The following is a 20,203-nucleotide window of genomic DNA, read 5'->3' as shown; positions in this document are numbered from 1 at the left end:
CTCATGCCTGAACACAAACTTTCATTCAAGCAATTGTGGAGCAACTTTTGTTTTCTTCCAATTATAACTACATTTATATACTGCTCCAGGACTTGAATAGAAAATGATAAAGCCAGCTCTCTGGCATTTCCTAGCACAAGCACATAAAGCTTTGCTGCAGAGGTTGTTTGATATCTGAGCGTTGGTAGGGACAGGATATTGGCTTTAACTGGAGGAAATAAATTACAACATCCAAAGCCCAGTGAAGCTAATAGCTTCCACTGACTCCAGGACAGGATCCTTGCTATCAGTCTGTCTAACCTTTACACATTTATCTTCCGGGACTTGGAACCTCATGGGAAGAAGGCTCATTCTTGGATGACCAACACTGTCAGTCCTTTGACCTTATCTGTTTGGTACAATTTATTTGAAGTCCAAACCTTTGCTTTGTTTTTATGTTTCTCTCAGCCCCCTGTTCATCAACTCTCTCCCCCCTATAAAATAAGCAGTTATAGGATGGAAGGCACTGAAAGGGAAGCAGTTTTTACAGTCCACTTTCTCCTCTCCTTTTATCTCATTTGCCATGCTCTGAAGTTTGGCAAACTACATTTCAAGACAGAACTCAAAATACAGTATTGGGGGGATTCACAAGGCTACAGCTAGAAAAGAAACAATAAAATTAATAATATTTACCATGGCAATCGCATAAGGAACATTATTTCCTTACAGTTCTGCCCAATTTTTGTTCACCAAAACAAACAGAAAGACTGACGTTAGGTTTTAGTAACTTAACCCCTTCACTGCTGTCAGTCATTCTGCTTCAAAGCACTGCTATGGGGTGGGAGGAATAAAGGCTTGTCTTTAATTTTTATCAGGATAGGAAACTGGATGCAGCATTGAAGTGAGGAGAGCAAAGACTGGCAGTGAAGGGTGAATGTGAACTTAGCTGTTTTAATAGCTATTTTGCCAGCTAAAATCTGAGCATTAGTAGATTTGCGGATGCAAATGAGCCACTGTTCATTTCATTAAAATAGAGCTGAGAATTAATTGAGCCTCTGTTGGTGCAGTCAACTGTAAATTTTTGTCTGTTTCTCAACTATGACCTGGATGAGACTCTGCTGAGCAGTAGGACAATTTTTTTTCCTATGCAAACATATTAAGTACTGAACACATTTAACACATGAACTAATTGAGCATCAACTGGTTCATGAAAGAGTGAAGTAGTAGGCTTGAAAATCTGCTTTGTTATTTTTTATTTCTTTAATGTTCTTTCCAGTCTTCGATTATTTACCTCTGATGTGCACAAAGACATGGATTGTGAGTTACAAAACTAAATACTTATACTAAACTCTCTCCCTCAAAAAAAAAAAAAAAAAAAAAAAAAGGCTAAGTCTATTTTTACTTGCATTTACTTTCCTCACTGCAAAACAAAATTATCTTTAAATTTCTACGTTTCTAGAGAGAATGCAGTTAGATAAAGATTTAAATGTGAGTTTGAATGTAGAAGTGACAGCTGATTCACATAAGTTTCTGTGAGCATGGAGGGCTGTTGCCTTTATTGTTACTCCTGCAGCTGTACCAACACTGGGAGAAAAATATGGGGAAGGGCAGGCAGTCATGGCAAAACTTGCCAAAATCTCTGAAAAAACTTCTGAGATATAACTGTCCTGTCCAATCTTCAAACTTGGAGAAATAGTAGCAAATGTTTGGAGATGGCAAAGAGAACAAATGCCCTCATGTATATTTTTGGGCTCTGTAAGTTAGAGAATTGTCTTCGTTATTTGTTCATGTCTCTGCAGTAACAGGAAAAAAAAAAAAAAAAAAAGACATCATCCTTTCAAGTAAATTTATAGAAAATTATATAATAGGAATAAAACTTCTTTAAATCCCACCCATTATACCACAGCCCATTTCCCCATAAGTATAAATATTTATAGGGTAATGGGGTGACTGTGTTTACTGAAATATGGAGCAAAAAGCAAGAAATAATGCTATTTTCCTTGCCTCTCCACCAAGAGCCATTTGACAGATGAGAAGCCCCTTCAGCTTGCAACACCAGCATGTTATTTGACCTTGACCATGGACCTATGGGGCCATACACCTGGAGCAATGCTGGGGAAATCAGGTTCTAATCAATGCACTCCTGGCCACTTAGAGTCTTGGGAGAAGGAGAAAAATTACAACTTTTGAATTTCCTAAGCAAAGCATACAGCCAATTAAAAAAAATTAATATATTGCTCCAACAACATGTTTACTGAACAAATGCATAATTAGTAAATCAGTAGTGTTGCAGCTACAGTCTGAATGGAACATCATTTTGCCAATTAGTTGATGAGGCATAATAATGTCAGATACTTGATGCTACTAGCTTCTTTAATTAATTTTTTGAACCAGGGTACTCATGTATCAAATACATCTGTGGCTTCAGCCTTAGAAACTTGAAAATGTGTAAACATAATTTCAGTTCATTTAAAATGCACCGTTATATAATATAGTCCCTGTTCTACGTGTTGAAAGGCAGAGTAGCTGCATGTGAGAGGAGCTGGGAGGAAACCCTTTAATCTTGCAGTGGACGAGGCCCCTGGCAGCAGCAGGGGGTTGCTGCAGGCACCGATGTCTCTTGTTCTCCAGTTCCCGTGGTGGCACCAACGAACATCAGTGGAGGAGGAGGGAGCCGTTCTGAGCTGGTCATCACATGGGAGGTAATTGTTAGCTCAATTAACCTAAGCTCTTTAGTGGGGAAAAGTCTAGGGTGAAATCACAGCCCTGCTGAAATCCAGAGGCTTTCAGTCACTGGCTCAGGCTGAGCCGGGATTTCATCCTGCATCTGGAGAGAAAGCAGTCTGTAAGATGCACAGCAAGTTTTCTGTGTTATAGCAAAGCATTTATAAAAATAAACAGTTTAAGAGGCATGTTATAAAGATGTTTAGAAGTCTGTATAACCCTCTTATCTCCATTGTACAGGATGTGCTTAACACACTAATCTGCTTGGCCATTTTCTGCATTAACATTTTTCATACTTTTGTTTACATGTTTTTCATTCTGGAACTCTGTGCTGACAAGACATATCCTATTATGCATTAAAGGAGATGAGCCCTTTAATTCTCCAACACTCCAGCAAAAGGAGAGAATACGCAATTTCAGAACTATTAATACCACACTAGAAGTTGCAATGAGTGAGCACGGGTCACTGCAGAGAGCAGAAAGCAAGCGTGGTGAGAAGTAGCCTTCCTTCTCCAGCTACCCACCCGTATCTCTGCAGGCACCACGACAAAGGCAGGCGGCCTCGTGCAAAGCCTCTGCAGTGATGGGCAGCTGCTCCAGCCCCCGTGGAAAAACTGACCAAAACACAGTGTCCACCTGTGCTGGACAGTGGAAAAAATGTTTGTTTGGTTGGTTTGTTTTATTTTTTTTTCATTGCTGCTGAAAAACGCATATGGTTCACGTAGGTAAACATCTCACCTGGCTCTGAAGACAACTGTCTGCAGCAGGAGCTGTCCCAGGCTGTCAGCATCACCCATCTGACAGCCTTACCCATCCTATGGACAGGTGTGAATGTCTCAGACCTGCAGACAATCTCTGGTTAATTCTTAATTTGGACCAGGGCTTCAGAAGCACAGTGGTCCATTCATAAGTCATGGAAAATATTTATTTGATTAAATAATAATGATAAAAAAATACTTCTAGTTCAGCTTACGCAAGGAAAGCAGTCTGCTCTTTCCCCTGACTTCATTCTTTTTCCAGAGGAATAGCCAAGCTTCTGTACATGGTTTAAAAGAAAGGAAAAGAAATTAATTTAAACTACAAGTAATGTTATTTATCAGCTAAGTGAGTTACCTGTGTTGTCCTGTATGCTGATAACTTTGCCATTTAACCAACCTTTTGAGGGAGGAAGGGAAGTGACAGAAAAAAATGAGATCAAAAGAAAAAGTCCCCACAAGATAAATAATACTGCCAATGCTTTTCCCCTTGCATGCTCCAAATAGAGTGAAACTTCACTTTTACTGAACTGAATTTTCCTCCATATGCATCTTTCACTGTTTTCTTTTATTTTCTCCTCTACTGATCTACTCTTTGGGAGCAGAACATGAAAATTGAAAAACAACCTGAGAGATCTCAATCAAATTATCCTGTTGGACTTCATAGTGTGTCCTGAAAAATAGTCAGAAGAAATACTAATTATGCCAGGCTAACAACACTGAACTAGGCTCTCCAGCTCTCTGTGATGAACTCACTAAACATCTTGATTAAATCTGAGGTCACAGAAGCCTCAAAAACAAATTAAATGCTCTAGAAAGTAGCTTGAACTCTTATAAATCCCCGTTGCACCCTCATCTCTCACACTTAAATCTCTCAGGACTGGATAAGAAAAAGATTGGGTAGATTGGGGAATTAATGTTTGTAAAATACTTAGAGAATGACAACATTTGTTATATATGTCAGATCAGAGTTATAATTTGACAAATATCTTACTAATAAATTAGAAGGAATTTATGAAAGGAAGAATACATTCAGTGCCCTGAAATCTGCCGATGTATTCCTTGATTTATTTTTCATTTTTTTACCTCCCACCTTCTCAGACTGTTAGTGCTCCTGATAGTTTCTCTACAGGGGAGAAGTTTGGAGCCAGGAACCATTGCGAGAGCTGCAGTTCAGCCCCTTTGATTTTCCCTCTATTTCTGCGCCATTTTTCATAGCTGTTTTTCCTTGCACCTGGCTTTGATGCAAACATCTAATATAAATGAAGTTTTGCTGATAAAAGCTTCCTTTTTCTATGTACTACTAATCTTTTTCTTATTTCACAAATGTTCTCTTGCTTTGAGAAACCAACGTAGAAGTGTTGTTTTTCCCAAGAAAAAAAACTATAGTGTTGATGTAATTGCCTGTTCGGTATGAGTCATTAATAAATATCTTGACATGAGATTTTATTAATAGAAGCCTTAATTTTGCCATGTTGACTTGCAATAACATTTCTGTTCTAAACAAACTTAAATAAGAAAATGTTCATGCACTCAAGACTCTCACTTGTGCTAAAAAATATGTAAGTGCTGTACACATACACAGGCAATTATACAGCTGACATGCACTTCTATATATACACTTTTGCTCCTTTTCCAACTCCTTTCTTTTAAAATAATTTCTTTAAAATTAACATTCCTACACCCCTTGGGGGGAAAAAAAAAATCAGTTACAACCTGTGCTGAGTGAAATGCTTTTAATTTTGAAAACTTCATGCCTGGAAGAGAATAACTTTAATGGAGCTGATCAGATCTTTTGTTTCTAAATTGATTGCCTCAATAGATTTATTATTTTGATTTTTATTTCAATATTACATTGACTGATGGAACAAACATTATTATCTTCTCTAAGGCACAGTCAACTGAATCAATACTACTAAAATATACTGAGAGAATGAAGATTCAATTAAAAGAGTGTATACTTGCAAATGCTTATTGACTGACTGCCTTGTCACTACAGCCAGTTCCAGAAGAACTGCAGAATGGGGAAGGTTTTGGCTACATCATTATGTTTCGTCCCCTTGGCTCAACAACCTGGACAAAAGCAGTGGTGGCTTCAGTAGAAGCAAGCAAATACATTTATAGGAATGAAAGCATTACACCTCTGTCTCCTTTTGAAGTGAAAGTTGGTGTCTACAACAATGAAGGAGAAGGGACCCTGAGCTCCATATCCATTGTCTACTCAGGAGAAGATGGTAAAGCACATTACTCCTATTGCTGACTGTGTAGAGTCCATAGGTCCCAGGTATGATAATTCAGATCTCTATAGGGATAGCCAGAAGTTAGCTCAAAGCTGCTTATTGCAGGTTTTCAAGAGACACAAGACAGAGGATGGGAAAATGAAGTGAACAAAAGCAAGGGACAGTTTTTCATAACTGCTTTAAGTAGATGGCATATTTCAACAGACTTGTCCCCAGGGAGCTCCCACTGAGTGGGCTGGGAAAAAACAGGGGACATCGAAAACAGTTTACCCGTTAGAGGGCTCAGATCACTCCGTGCAGCTGACCTCCTCTAAATATTTGCCCCAGATCACAGGTTATGATTGATTTTGAAAAATTACAATTTTGCTGGTTCTCCACGGTAAACAGGCAGCTAAGCTAGGGATTGACACCAGGGTTCTTGAGCCGCTGCCTGATGCTTCCACCAAAAAACTTGTCTTTTTTTCTTGAATCTCTTTAAGTTTCTGAGACAACACCCTTTTAATACCACAAATTTTCTGCCGGCTGTGTTTTCTCCCATGACCCAGAACCACAGATAGCACCAGCAGGGACTTCGGCACTGAGCATTTCGGCAGCAGAGGTGGAGGTCTCCTGGCAGCCCATCGCGTGGAACAGGCTCACGGGCAGGGTGTTGGGCTACGAGGTAAGGCAGCTGGTGCTGGGCACCTTACAGACATCCCATCCCCAGCCACTTTCATATTCTGATTCCTCTTCCCTCTCTGCCAAGTCAGCAGTTGATGGAGCTCTTCACCTGACTCTCATTAGCAACATTTCACCTAATCACAAGCATTTGTAGACCCAGACTATAGTTCTATCCCAGCTTTTTTTGTAATGTAAATTAAAACTTCAAGATTAATCACATGTGAAGGCCACAATAAAAGGACTTGTGCTTGATTCCATAAAACAAAGGTGATCCTCCCTCCTCAGACAGCTGTCTGAGCGCAATGGGGCAGTTGATCTTTAGGGGACACGCACATGACCCACAGCAACACTTACAGAAGAACATGCACATCATTACCATCCAAAGCTTCTGCTGTGGCATATTTGAAAGGCTTTGGGCTTCTCAATTCTGTTCATAGTGAGCAGCTGCTCATGTACTAGTAAGTGACAGGCTGCTTGCCCTGTGCGCTGGGGTATGCCGCTGGCATAATGGCATGAGCCCAGGGCCAGATCCAGCGACAGGCATTTCAGGGGCTGAGACAGGGGAGCTGCAGGGGCATGTGGATGCTGCCAGACCCCAGAGGCACTCACCCTGCCTCTGGCTTCTCTCAGGTCCCCAGCACAGGGTGGGAGCAGAGCCCCAGTGTCAGCTGCATCTGACATCCCCAGGACAGAGCAGCAGTGCCTTCGGGGCATGGGGATGTGGTGAAGGCTTTATATTTCTAGCTGGAGTACTTCAAAGTAATCTCAAATATGATTCTTGGGCATTTTATTTGCACAGTGAATTTTCTGTAGATAAAATAAAGCAAGGGTAAACCAAGTCAGAAATACTTTAATTTCTGTGCTTTCATTACATATGTCTAAAGCAAGGTAGTAGGAGACACATACAACACACAAACCTTCCAAAATAAAATGCTAAATGTCAAAATTAGAAGCAGGATACAAAATAATTAAAATCCTCTTAGATGATTGAGATAAATAATTCTTTGTATCATTTAAGTTTTTTCATGAATGTTCAAACCATAAAACCAAGCAAGCTTTTAAAATTTCTCACGTTATCAAAGTTTTCCTTTTGGACATCTATAAAGCTAAGGATTTGATTTGCTTTCTTAATTGGTATTCTGTCTCTCAAATTTTATTTCTTCTCTATAAATATTCATGCTTGGTTTTCTTTCCTGCGAGTTTTGAATATGAAAAATCCTGTATTCCTTGAAATCTTCATTATCAGTTTGTCTGCTTCCCAGCCAATTCCTTAATTGATTTAAAACAATTAATTGCCTTTTCTTTGTTTTGGCTTTTCAGGTTTTATATTGGACCGATGATCCCAAGGAAAGCACAGCTGGTAAAGTCAGAGTCAATGGGAATGTAACAGCCAAAAATATCACAGGACTAAAGGCTAACACGGTGTATTTTGCAACAGTTCGGGCTTACAACACAGCAGGGACAGGGCCCTCCAGCACCCCAGTAAATGTCACTACTAAAAAGTCACGTGAGTATTCAATTTTGTACAACAAATGTTGCAAGCTCCCTGGTGGGATAGTGACATTTCAGCTTACCGTGACTAGCTCTGCTAAATGTTGCAATATCAATGGGATCCCAAATTTCTTCATCAAATGAAGCAATGAAATCTGTGACTAGGAAACTTCTCTTCCCTGATAACAATTTTGTGGTCACCACTGAGTTTACTCGGACTGTGAGCCCCCTCTAGGTACTGGAACGCCACTGTAGGGTCTCTCCAGAGCCATCTCTTCTCTAGACTGAACAACCCCAACCCCCTCAGCCTGTCTTCATAGGAGAGATTCTAGGTTTGTTATGTGTATGTGCTAAGGTAATTCTCTACGCTTGCAAAACTGGATAACAGAGGTATTTGTGTTCCTCCAGTGTAGCGAAAATTAGGAAGGATTTCCTTTTGAATTGCAGCAGTGTGGCACTTGCTTTCAGGAGATTTCAAATGAGATGCAGAGTCAATAAGGGAAAGATATTCCACAGGTCAAACCACAGATTTGGGTACGAGAATATGGCTTTCTTTCTTTTTTTTTTTTTTTTTTAAAAAAAAAGGAAAATAAAATAATAATAAAAAAAAAAAAACTTAAATTCTCAAAATGCTTCTCTAAAATCTCTAAATTGTGCAGTACAGACGGTAGCATATGTGAGACATTCTCATAAATATTATTTAGTCAGTAATTGTTTAAATCCGCTATGTACCCATATGCCCTAAGTTCTTCTCACAGACAACTTTCTAATGGAAAAGGAACTAATCTCTGGAAATCATTCTCTATGTTTGTATGTATATTTGTATGACAGAAAAAATAAAGACACAGCAGTCAAGAGACAGGACATATAGGGAATGAATTTGCTTTTGCTTTACATTGTCTTCATCTTCTGTCAAACTCAGGATGGTGCTAATGGTTCATTTAAAAATTAAAGTCCAAATAACCCATTTAATATTTTAAAACATATATTAAATTTTTAAGCTCTCATTTCTGAAAGATGCAGGCACTTTCAATATGGGAAGAGGTAATACATCAAGAGAATATAAACAATGTATATCTACAGTGGGAGCTTTAGCTTCAAGCTAATAGATCTGTCTTTGTACTCATTGCCAAAGATTCCTAAAACATTCTGTACATGGCATTATTGTAAAGACTAAGCAAAACTCAAAACTAAAATAGGCCTTCTGCCAAATAGGAGCAATTCTGATTGAAGCTTACTTGTCTAAGATCAATTTAAGGTCTAAGTTGATATTCTGGTTTGAGTTTACTACTTAGGAAAGTAGAAATGATGTCCTCCTTCCTTGAGCATACTGCTCCCACTAAAAACAGTTATGAGGCTCAGCTCTTCTGTTTCTTTATTTATATGTCATGGTTTTCAGAGATTTCATCACTTTTTCTTTTTCTTTACAAATATATATCTCAACAGAAGAAATTTGAAATAAGTTACAAGTATAAACTTAGGCTCAGTAGAACAACAAAAAATGTGTCACCTACAACATGAGAGTAACTTCATTAAATTAATAAACTTAAACACATACTTTTGAATTGTTCTATGAATTGTTCTTGACAATGTTGATTCTAATAAGTTAGTTGAGGAAAGGATCAGTCATCTTAGATCTAAGGAATGGTTCACTGTGTTTTGCTTTATAGAATCATTTATGTTGGCAAGGGCCAAAAATGCTATCCATTGCTGACTATTCTGGCTCCTGGTGTGTAGAGGAAAACCAGATAATTTTGCTTAGGAAGTCACACAGTGGTGGTTTTTCAGCCCAAGGTCTATGAATTAAGATGGTTTTAAGTGCTATGTTAAAAGGCTGAAAATTTGCTGAAAGCAGCAAGGAAGTTTTTTTTTTTTTTTTTTAAAAAAAAAAAAAGTAAATATGTGGTTTTAGGCATATGAATATATGTAAACACCTTCAAAAATGAATATTTATCCAGCACTGACTTATGGCTCCTGGAAGGATACCTGCTTAGGTTCACCTGGATGGCCCACTAACTAACTTTCCCTACCAGCAGGATGGATTAAGCTTCTTCACAGTCAGGAAGCAGACAAATATAAGAGACACAATCAATTTATTCTCTCTCTGTAGGAAATTAAATAGATTATGCTGTATTACCAAATCAACAGTGCCTTCTTAGCTATGTATGCTAATCATCAATATATAGAAACTGCAGGGAGAAATGAAGTATCCCAGAAGTTTAACATTTTAAAGTCAGGTCTGGGATACTCACAACCCAGAAGCCCTATTTTTGCAGATATCTCCTGTCGTTTCTTAATTCTATTCAAGTCCCTATTTCCTTTAATACCTCCAGCACTGTCCTCCCAGGCAGGGTCCAGTAGGACACACCATGGAGATGGAGATAATGTGTTGTTCTAAATATGAGACAGCATTAGCTCAAAGGCACAGTTTCAACTTCACATGTTCTCACAGGATTCAATTTCTGTCACTTGTAGGCAAATTTTCAAAGTCCTGGCACTTAGGCATAAAAAGCCTTTGAAAATCTACTCGCGGCCTATTATGCTGAGAATTTATAAAATCCTGCAATGTTTCATGATGGATCACATGGAGACTTTAATGTGTAACTCTTTGTAACCTGCACTCGTGGTTGATGAAAATATAGCCTTTTGTATTCTGCTCTTAGTTTTAGCTTTTTTTTTTTTTTTTCCCCTGAAATCCATGCAGCAAAACATTCTCTAGTCCATTACAATATAGATAGAAACAACACAGTGCTTAAGCAAAATCTATCAAACGTAACTTGAACTGTCAGACATTGTCAGGCTTTTCCTAATTTCCAAAATGAACTCTCACAGTAAGTGGTTCTGTGCTATGAATAGATCTTTATTCTGACTAATATGAGAGCAATGATGGACTGGAAAATATTTTTTACTCTTTTAGACTTGAATCAGCCATGCATTTGCTACTTCCATGTCAGCGGCTCATTCAATTACACTATGCAAATTAATATTTAGTTGTATCTTGTGATTATCATCATCTGTTTTTTAAAGCACCAAGTCAACCCCCAGCAAATATCGCCTGGAAACTGACAAATTCCAAAATCTGCTTGAACTGGGAGCACGTAAAAACAATGGAGAATGAATCAGAAGTGCTAGGCTACAAAGTAAGTCATTGCTTTATCTCATTAATCATGCACATTTTTTATAATAAAAGGGCAAAAAGTGACTTGTTGAAATGTGACTATTCATTACCTGGAAAAAGGTGACTTTTCTGGAGTTTTGGGACAGTTGGATGACATTTACACAGAACATAGAAGAATATCTCATTCAGAGTAGGATGCCTTTATCCTAACACAGGGGTATCCTGTCCCTAGCACTGGAACTCTCTCGTCCCATTTCCCTTGTAATCTTACTTGTATCAGATTCTTGCATTCACATCTTTTTGACAAGAGCTTCACACATTTGTAAGAAATAGAGAACAGTCTCTTAAGAATTAAAGAGGCATAAAATACATTTGAAAGTCCTCACTCTCTGACAATTCATAAATGTATCTTTGAAAATAGATAGGAAGACACTCACATAAAGATCAATGTGAGTGAAGTAAAAAGCGCTTCTATAAATCCATTTTTTAAGGAAAGCAAAATTTAGTTTAAAGTTTGTTTGCAGTGCCTCTGACCCTGACAGACTTCAGGAAAGACTTTTTTATTCATGAAGGATGGTAAAAAGGTTGTGGAGAGCACTTACATGAGGAAAGGTTCCTAGGATCAAGATCCTTGCATTGCTCAGCATTTTAGTGTCTATGCAGAGTTATTTATGCCCAGGGAGGAAAAGGATAGAAAAAAATATATATTAAAAAATCTACCTTGCAATCTTTCTTGAGATCATATCCTTTTAGATTCTAGTGAGTGTGCTTGAGTAGCTCCACACACTGGGAAAAACAGTAAAACTAGTCTATTAAGCTCTTTTCCTTTGTGTCTAACATACCTGCTTCCAGGCTACACTTTCCTATTACATTTTGATGTGGAAAGAGTGCTTTAAGTGCTCACTGTGTATTTATTGTATGATCCCTGTTAACTCTCTTTCTGCTTTGCTCTTCAGTTGCTCTTTTTAGCATAAATATATTAAAAGTTTGTTTTCACGAGATTGCTAGCAAGGAAGAAAGGCTTCTTGGAGGACAAAGCCGTAGCCTGCAGGATCTCCACCCAGACTCCCCAGAGCACTTGGGCATGGGGCCAGGGTGGCCAGTCCGCACCATGGCCCAGAGATTCTTTAGTGAAAAGACCCATACACAAGCAGTTCCTGAATCCCTCAAATTTAGTTGCAGAAATGTGCTTCCTAAGTGGAAACCCAGGTGCTACTATCCGAATTTCTGTCCTTTCTTCAAGTTGTAAAAACGTTTTTCTAATGGTATTTAATACTCTGCAGGGTGCTGATGGAATTCTGAAAAGTTTGGGACATGACAGAAAGTATTCTCAGCCATTTAAAAAAATCCATTAAAACTTAAATAAATGAGGTAACTCTTGTTTCCTAACCCCTTTTTATTTAGATTTTGTACAGACAAAACAGACACAGCAAAACTCATATACTGGAGACAAACAACACTTCAGCTGAACTTCTGGTGCCATTTGAAGAAGATTATCTCATCGAAATAAGAACAGTCAGTGACGGTGGGGATGGCAGCAGCAGTGAGGAAATTAGGATTCCAAAAATATCAAGTATGTGAGAATTTTTATCCTTCTCTGAATATTATTGCATAATAAGAAATGCGTGTGCCTCTAAGTACAAAGGATTAACAGACGTTTTGTTACCGTACTGACTTCCCTCTCATTGCTTTGTAATACTGGATGAAAGTAGATTAGTCTCTGGTTTTATCATGTTCATTAGTGGAGAAACAATTTCCCAACACCCATGTGTGATCTTAATCTTTAATGTATGTCTCCATGAGCCCTGGCCTGGAATGCTTTGGGAAGGACAGAGAAATAAGCTTTCTAGCTGAAGTTAAACCTGCAGCTTTCAGATTCACCACAAATTTTAATCAGATCTGGAGCTGCTGCATATGCCAAGACAGAGCCTCTCAGCTCTGCTCCATGGCTGAGGTGTGGGTACCCAGGGTCTGGTCTCTGCTTGCATGAATACCTTATTATCCATGCAAAATGCAGCACAGTTTTGTAACAAACTAACCAAAATCCTCCTGAAAGCAGCTATTCATGTAGAGACTGAGAACATGATTCAAAACCGTACTCCCTGGGATTGCTGCTGCAACTTGAAAATGAATAAATAGAAATAACCTTTGTGGATAATGTTTCATTTTGAAAGTTTAACAAAGTATACTGTTATGCTAGACTGCATAGAAATACATATTTGGACAGATATTTACTTATGTCAGAGATTTTTTATGCTTATGTCTTTACAGGTTTAAGCTCTGGAGAAATAAATTTGTCCCAAAGAGTGCACTATACATTGACATCTGGGATCCTGCTGTTGAGTTTTGTCCTTAAGTACTCTCTCCCTTGATGATTAAAGCAATGTTCAACCACGGACTTTTAAAAGTAAACTGTCTGTAGATTTTATCTTAATACTTTACCAGAATGAACATTTCCAATAAAGAAAAATAGTGGGCACTGGGGACTTGGCGGGGGGGTTGGGGGGGGGGACAGAGATTGTACACTACTAAGAAAACATAAATATCAATACTGCTGAGAAAATGTAAATATCAATACTACATAAATTTAAAAAAAGCTTTGAAATTCATGGATAAATGTATATGCATTAATTAAATGGGGTGGTGCCAAATATAACTTGAGATTGTTAGGAGACTGATCTCAATTTTTTTAAAACAGTAATTCTTACTGAAACTCCAGTGTAATGGTATGACAGATGTGAAAGACCTGTGCCAAGATGTTGTAACTGAGTAAAGACTTGAGATTAGTTGGGATGTGGATATTATTTATCTCATGTTCTTCATTGTAACCTGTTCAATACAACAACAACAACAAACTTTCAATTAAATAAAAGCTATTTGTTTATTTTTTTTCACTTTTTTTTTCTTTTTTTGTATTACAGGGAACAACATAGAATGCATTATATGAAATGTACTACACTATTTTCTTCTGAAAAGGAAAACCTAAATAAAAGGAGTCGTATGGACCAACCCAAAGCCATTGAATTCAATAGAGAAGCTTTCAGTGGCATCAGCAAGCCTTGAACAAATGGGACAGTACCTTTTATAATTTGAGATACATATTCTCAAATACATTTTAAAAGAATGTGTCTTGTGAAGACTGTTCTGGTTAACAAAGATAGCAGAGATACTGAATACCTTTTTTTAAGGGGAGATTGAAATACATCTGTCTTCCAGCAGGTTCAGTTACTCTCTCAGCTGGTATTGTTATTCTTTGCTGTAGCCTGGAAGTGTAGATTCATCTTTGGGCTAGGTGTGAAGGTAAATGAGAAGACCATTGATTTTCATCATCTTGAAATATAAATAAAAGCATCTAATTAAATCCTTCAATCTATTGAGTTATTAGAATGTTAAATGAAACACCAGAGTGAGCATGGCTTTCAAGTCAATAGATATAGCTCAAAATGTGAAGTCACACTGCTGTGTATTTTAACAGCATCCTATAAAAGGTATTTGTTGTCTCATATCATACTAGGGGATGAAAAGATCCCCTAGTAGTGATGTGATCTTTTTCATTCCCACTTTATTCTGAAGTAAATTTTCTTTTCAACACTGTCAAAGATGTGTAATCTCACCTTTGTAACCATTTGGTACCACAATCTAATGAAGTTCTTCCCTTTCTCTCCATTTGAGAAGGGCTCTAATGGGGATGGCATTGTGTAAGCACACCAATAAGCAAAGTAGTTTCATCTATGCATGATAATTCTCCAAAGAGTGTAATAAAACACATTTCTTGTCCATGGCTATAGGACCCAAGTAGGCAACAAGAGTCTTAGAATGGGGAGTTATATAGGAAGTTACCAATACTTCAATACCTGAGGTTACTGACAGGACTCATGTGCTTGCCTTCCTGGGAGAACTCCACACACTCAGATATAAAATGAAATCATAAATAATAAAAACATAGCAAGAGCATGCTTTATGAAACAATGTTCAATTTTGATTTAAGCACTCCAGAGAATGAAAAGGATATTGAATCCCTAGGACTACGTGTTTCGCTAGGAATTGTACCCACTGTTAAACGTTTGCTTTTTCTTTTGATGCTATCAAAGCCAAAAGAGTATGTGTTTCATATTCTTGTGGCTACAGAGACTAAAGAAATTATTGTAGAAACTTGGGCAAATATTACTCACATCTGGTGATATTTAATAATCCTTATACTGAATTCAACAATGTTTTTCAAAGAGATGACCCCTCTGGTGGAGCTCTAACAGAGGTTTTTGCATCATTGCATCCCAGCAGGTCTCTAAGAGCAACTTGTCACTGCCATTGCAATTCACTTACAGAATTTTTGTATCTAGTACGCAATGGGTACATTTTGTTTCAGTTAAACTGAATCTAATATTCTTATATTTTATAACATAAATGTGATCCTTTCACTAAGTTTAAACAAAACAGCTCTTTTCATTCCAGCAAAGAAAGATTTTCTTGTGAGCAGTCATATGCAGCTGAATAGAAGGCCTGATAGATGCTTAATTACAGGGAGGCTCTAGAAATATAATGCCACTTTTAGAAGCCTGTCCTCTGGGATTTCTACAAAGATGCTAATCACAAGAGTTATTAGGAAGAGGTTTAACATAGCTTTCAACAGAAGAGAACAGTTTAGAAAGAAGTGGATATGGTATTTAAAATCTTGATAATGCCCTAATGAAGTAAAAACATTTTTCCTTGCAGTGACAATAAACAATGAAATATTTCTTCACATTTGTTTTCATTTCTGTATACATGACTAATGTTCATTACAAGGTGCTTTTCTCTCTGTAGAAGATGTATTTCAGATTAGTCTCTTCAATTCTCCCGTGTTTAACTTCATAATTTCTACCTTACCTTTGTTCTGTCATTCCCATGGGAGAAACCCTTTTTAAGTGAGGGAAAACCCTAAGAATAGGAAGGTTGCTAATTGAGCAAAGCTATTCTCTCGTTGAACTTCCTTAGAGCTGAAGCACAAGTGGATTTCCAAGTGACTACTTTGCCTTGGGACTGCCAGTCGAGGTATATGTGCAGGCACACACACAGGATGGACCAACATCAGGGTGATAATCAATGGTCATTATATGTTACTATATGTTTCCTCTGCCTCGAGCCACCAGGTGGACAGGGTCCATCATTCAGCTTTGCTCCTCCATTGTGGCCAAGTGCTCTCCTCTCCTCTGCATGCAGGAGTCAAATGTTTGGCACCATAGCTACTAAAAACAAGTGAGACGTGCAACTTTAGCAAACAATCTTTTCATTCTTTCCCTTAGGAGATGTTTACTTCAGCAAACAGAACTTAAATTGATCTAATTCACTATTTTGTTCTGCTGCTGTGCTTCTTAAAGTAGATTTGTCTAGCATTGAAAAACTCAAACCAGAGTAGAATGCCTTAAATCACAACTTCTAAGGAGTCTTAAGAATAATACATTTAAACAAAGATATGATGATAGCCCCCTACTCTCCCTAAATAAATTAAGTTCTCTAAATTGTGGAGACCTCTCCTCCTCCTCTTTAACGCCCCCATATTTTTTTGATGTTTCACTAAGTCAAAATGATGTCTGAGTCAAGCTGGAGTAGTCAAACTGCAGAATGCTGTAGGAAAGGCCAGGTGGCCAACTCTAATCATTTAATTTAATGTCTTTAGAAAATATTATTAACACATCTGGTGCTGAAACAGCAAGGGTTCAGATGACTAACAGCTTTCATGAAAAAAAAATGCAAAAAGAATTTTGTCACTCATTGCAGGAAAAAAAAAAAAAAAAGGAAATAACCTCGCTCCCAAAACCAGGATTCAAAGTGAAAACAATGAAAAATGGAAAGGAAAGACAAAAAAACAACCCCACCTAGAGGTGCCCAGTACTGGGAACCACATTTCAGAGCACGGGACCAAATCACAGACAAGGCTAAGTTTTCCAACAGCTGGAAGAATAATGCCTATTTTATTTTGATGACCTAAGCAAAGTAGAAAAATCTAAAACCAGTCACAGTCAGAGATTTTCATTTAAAATTTAATACATCAACAAAATATTTATCCCTGAAAAAAAGCAATTTTTAGTCTATCCAAATGTTTCATTTAGTTCCAAATGCAATGTTTCATTGTGACTTAAGATCATTTAAGCTTTCTTTAATGCCTCGCCCCTCTTTATAAAGCAATTTTTGAATATGAATGCCAAAAAAAATAAATAAAATGGCCCACATGTGCTATTGCACCAGCCCCTAAATCAGCATTACCCTGATGTGCAGAAGCACCCTGTGTTTTGTGCAGGTCATTGGTATGCGGCGCTAGCGAGGACTTGACACAGAGCTCTAAATCACACTTACGTATAAATACATTGCAAAAGCAAAGAAAGATTTTTATTAATATCTGACTATACTGCAGTCACAGAGAATTTCCCACAATGATTTGCTGTGTGAAAGCAAGAATTAATCTGCTCAGAGAGGCTTTGGCAGGCGTGGGGCTGCCGTGGGCCGATGGCTGGGAGCGCTGCCTCCCTCCTTCCGCCCCCACAGGTTTCATCCATTCAGCTTTCAATTCACACATCCAGCTGCTCTTCGCTCTTCCCTTGGCTAAAGCGAGAGCAGATCTTGCCTTACCCTGAATATCTCTGATGCCTTTCCTCCACTCCTACATTTCCAAGGCACCATTACTGGCATCTCATCGCTACTGAATGTCAGTTACCTTGAACTTTGGATAGCTTGCAAGTGTCTGTGTGGATGCAGCCATGCTATAGCCTTTGGGTGTATGTGGTTTGAGGTATGGAAATATTTGCAGTGGACTACTGAAATTCTGCTACAAGGATGGTGAGAACCTCCGAGCACAGGCAGTATGGAAATGAGCAGAGCCTCGCAGTCTTTGCATTATTTATCCCAAGGAGTGGCTCAGCCTACCCCAGCCGTCAGGCTGAGATGATGTCTGTGTGCTGTCTTCTGCCACTGCAAGTGGATTGCTGGAGTGCTGCCACTTACCCAGGGATTCATGTGGATGAAAAATATCCAAGAATGCCATTCTTTTACATTTGCATTTGCACATTCATACATAGGCATTCAGAAATATCCCTCTACCTAAAAAAAAATGTACACAAGGTTGCAAAGGCTTGGTATATAAGTATAATGCCTCTGGTCATCTTCAGCATGTGTATAAGGATCTGGCATTTCTCTTGCTCTGACTATTATCTAAACAAAAACTATGAGTTTTTTTCTTTTTTTTGGGGGGGCGGGGAGGAAAGGGAAGGGGAGGCAGAGGAACAGTGCTATTAAAATAGCTTGTATAAAGTCTTTCTTGGAGAAATTTACCATGTAGAAAAGGTCACTTGGACATTTTGACAGCATGGTATAATAAAGGCCTCTAAATGGCTTCAATCTTTTAGTTTTACTTTTTTATTTATTTAATATGAACTTCCTTTTATCAGTTTCTAGCACTTAGTACTTGAAAATATGTCTAATGTAGCAATTATAATGCCATATTAATAATGCTGTTATGTATAATTTCTTTGCTTAACCTATTCTATGTACGACAATATTTTCCTGTACTGAAAAATGTCTCCAAACATTTATCCTTAGAGAATGAACTGGAATAATTCTGACACACAAAGGGCTACCAGAAGTGCCCCTTGCAAGTTTGTCACAAGGCGTGTTCAAGTCCTTAGACATTTTGCACTTACAGACTTCCACAGACAGTGTAGATGGGCCAGGATAGACAAGGCTGTTGGTGTAACCCAGGTTTTCCCTTCTGAGCAATGTGTCCATGGTCTCTGAAAAAAAATAAATAAATAAATAAAAGAGAGAGAGAGAGAGAGAGAGAGAAGTTTTTTTTTTTTTTTTTTTTTTTTTTTTTATAAATAAATAAATAAATAAATGTAATTGAGTGCCTGCTGGGGGAGCAAACGTCTTACAGCTGTGGGGCTGTAAAAGAACCAAGCTGCAGCTCAGTGTCCCTCCTCTGCACACCTCTGACACCCAGCCCAGCCTTCCCTCTTGGGGTAATGCCTGATGAGGAGTCCCCTGGGGCTGGCAGGTCTGAGCTGAGGGACATTTCCTGCAGCTCTCCAGGCACCATGGAGTGAATTTTATGTGGGATTGTGTGAGCACTGCTAGCGTGGTTTAATTGCATTATTCTGCAGCCCTGCTCTCCCAGAGATTTTAAAGAGAAACAACACAAATCTTTCACTTGTCCCACTGCCCTTAGTAGATTTAAAGCCTATGCAGTTTGAGTGGGTTTGGAATTTATTTGAAAGCCTTCTTACACAGGTACAATTTATCCACAGAGATCAGCAGTTTACATCGTATTGATTAATGTGGTTATTGATTTATTCTGCGATTGTACTGGCCTGGTATATACAGGCCTGGAATGTGCTATTTTCCAAGAGTGATTGACTTCTTTCTTTATTGACTAAAATGAGCTGATAAAAATCTAGCTCTGGCTGAGCTAGAACTACTTTTTTGTGTTCCTGCTTCTAGCAGAGAGAAGTAGGAGACAGACGTTGATGCAGAGTGGAGGAAAGAAGTTACAAGGTTTAACTCCTACTACATTACCCTGTCTGAGCTAAAATCCAGCCCACAACCTTAGCAAGGTGACAAGCTGGAAGATTTGGATGGTAAAAAGACAGGCAGAATTTGAATTTTCAAGTAGTGTCTTAAACTGCTTGTCACTCTGCTAACTTCAGCAGGTGAACATATTTTTTGGAGCTTATTGCTGCTCGCCGATGGTAATAGCTCTGTCCTATTAATCCAGCAAATTCTGGGGGCTTCAGATGGACTGCTAATGAGGAAAGGCTTGAGGCTTGCCAAGGTCCCTCCAAAGGGGCGAAATTAGTTTTTTTTTTTTTTTTTTTTTTTTTTCTTGCTTTATTAGGAAATGTGCAGATTGCAGCAAATAACGTTAGAGCACCATGGAGCTGTTTGTGCCTGGCTCTGGGTGCTGCATTACAGCGCCATAAAGTGGGTCTTGCTGCCATTCATCACACCTGCTGTGAAGCCTTCCCAAATTGGGGTAAAAAGGTTGCTGTGACCCTGCAACGCATGACCAGCCACACCACAGCAGTTCTTGGCCTTTTCCCTGTCAGAGCTGCCCTCTGGGCCACCCTGGCTGAGGAAAGCCACAAGCAGACCCCTCCAAACGAGCACCTGGGTCACCACAGCAGGGCCACCCCACTGCTCCTGCAAAGCATCCTGGCTTGCTGCAGTTTTTCTATTTAATTAAGAGCTTGGAAGACCAAATTGACTTC

At 38.5% G+C, this 20,203-nt stretch overlaps 1 protein-coding gene across 13 annotated transcripts in view; it reads left to right on the top strand.

Annotated features, from left to right (window-relative positions):
- Nucleotides 1–18,666, top strand: part of LOC137862403 (contactin-6-like) — a 144,840-nt gene extending 126,174 nt beyond the window's left edge. For 10 of the 13 annotated variants that reach the window (XM_068694470.1, XM_068694467.1, XM_068694471.1 and 7 more), the window contains 8 exons: nucleotides 2,611–2,681; nucleotides 5,458–5,692; nucleotides 6,244–6,359; nucleotides 7,679–7,865; nucleotides 10,877–10,989; nucleotides 12,372–12,540; nucleotides 13,239–13,374; nucleotides 13,889–18,666. In XM_068694470.1, coding sequence (XP_068550571.1) covers nucleotides 2,611–2,681; nucleotides 5,458–5,692; nucleotides 6,244–6,359; nucleotides 7,679–7,865; nucleotides 10,877–10,989; nucleotides 12,372–12,540; nucleotides 13,239–13,339 — 992 coding nt within the window. In that variant the 3' untranslated portion in view covers nucleotides 13,340–13,374; nucleotides 13,889–18,666. The remainder of the gene's footprint in view (nucleotides 1–2,610; nucleotides 2,682–5,457; nucleotides 5,693–6,243; nucleotides 6,360–7,678; nucleotides 7,866–10,876; nucleotides 10,990–12,371; nucleotides 12,541–13,238; nucleotides 13,375–13,888) is intronic. The other 3 variants (XM_068694462.1, XM_068694460.1, XM_068694461.1) reach the window with 1 other exon arrangement.
- The last annotated feature ends 1,537 nt before the right edge of the window (nucleotides 18,667–20,203 follow it).

Source organism: Anas acuta, chromosome 11 (genome assembly GCF_963932015.1).
Source record: "Anas acuta chromosome 11, bAnaAcu1.1, whole genome shotgun sequence".
Classification (NCBI taxonomy): Eukaryota; Metazoa; Chordata; class Aves; order Anseriformes; family Anatidae; genus Anas; species Anas acuta.
This window is presented reverse-complemented; position numbering and strand designations above follow the sequence as displayed.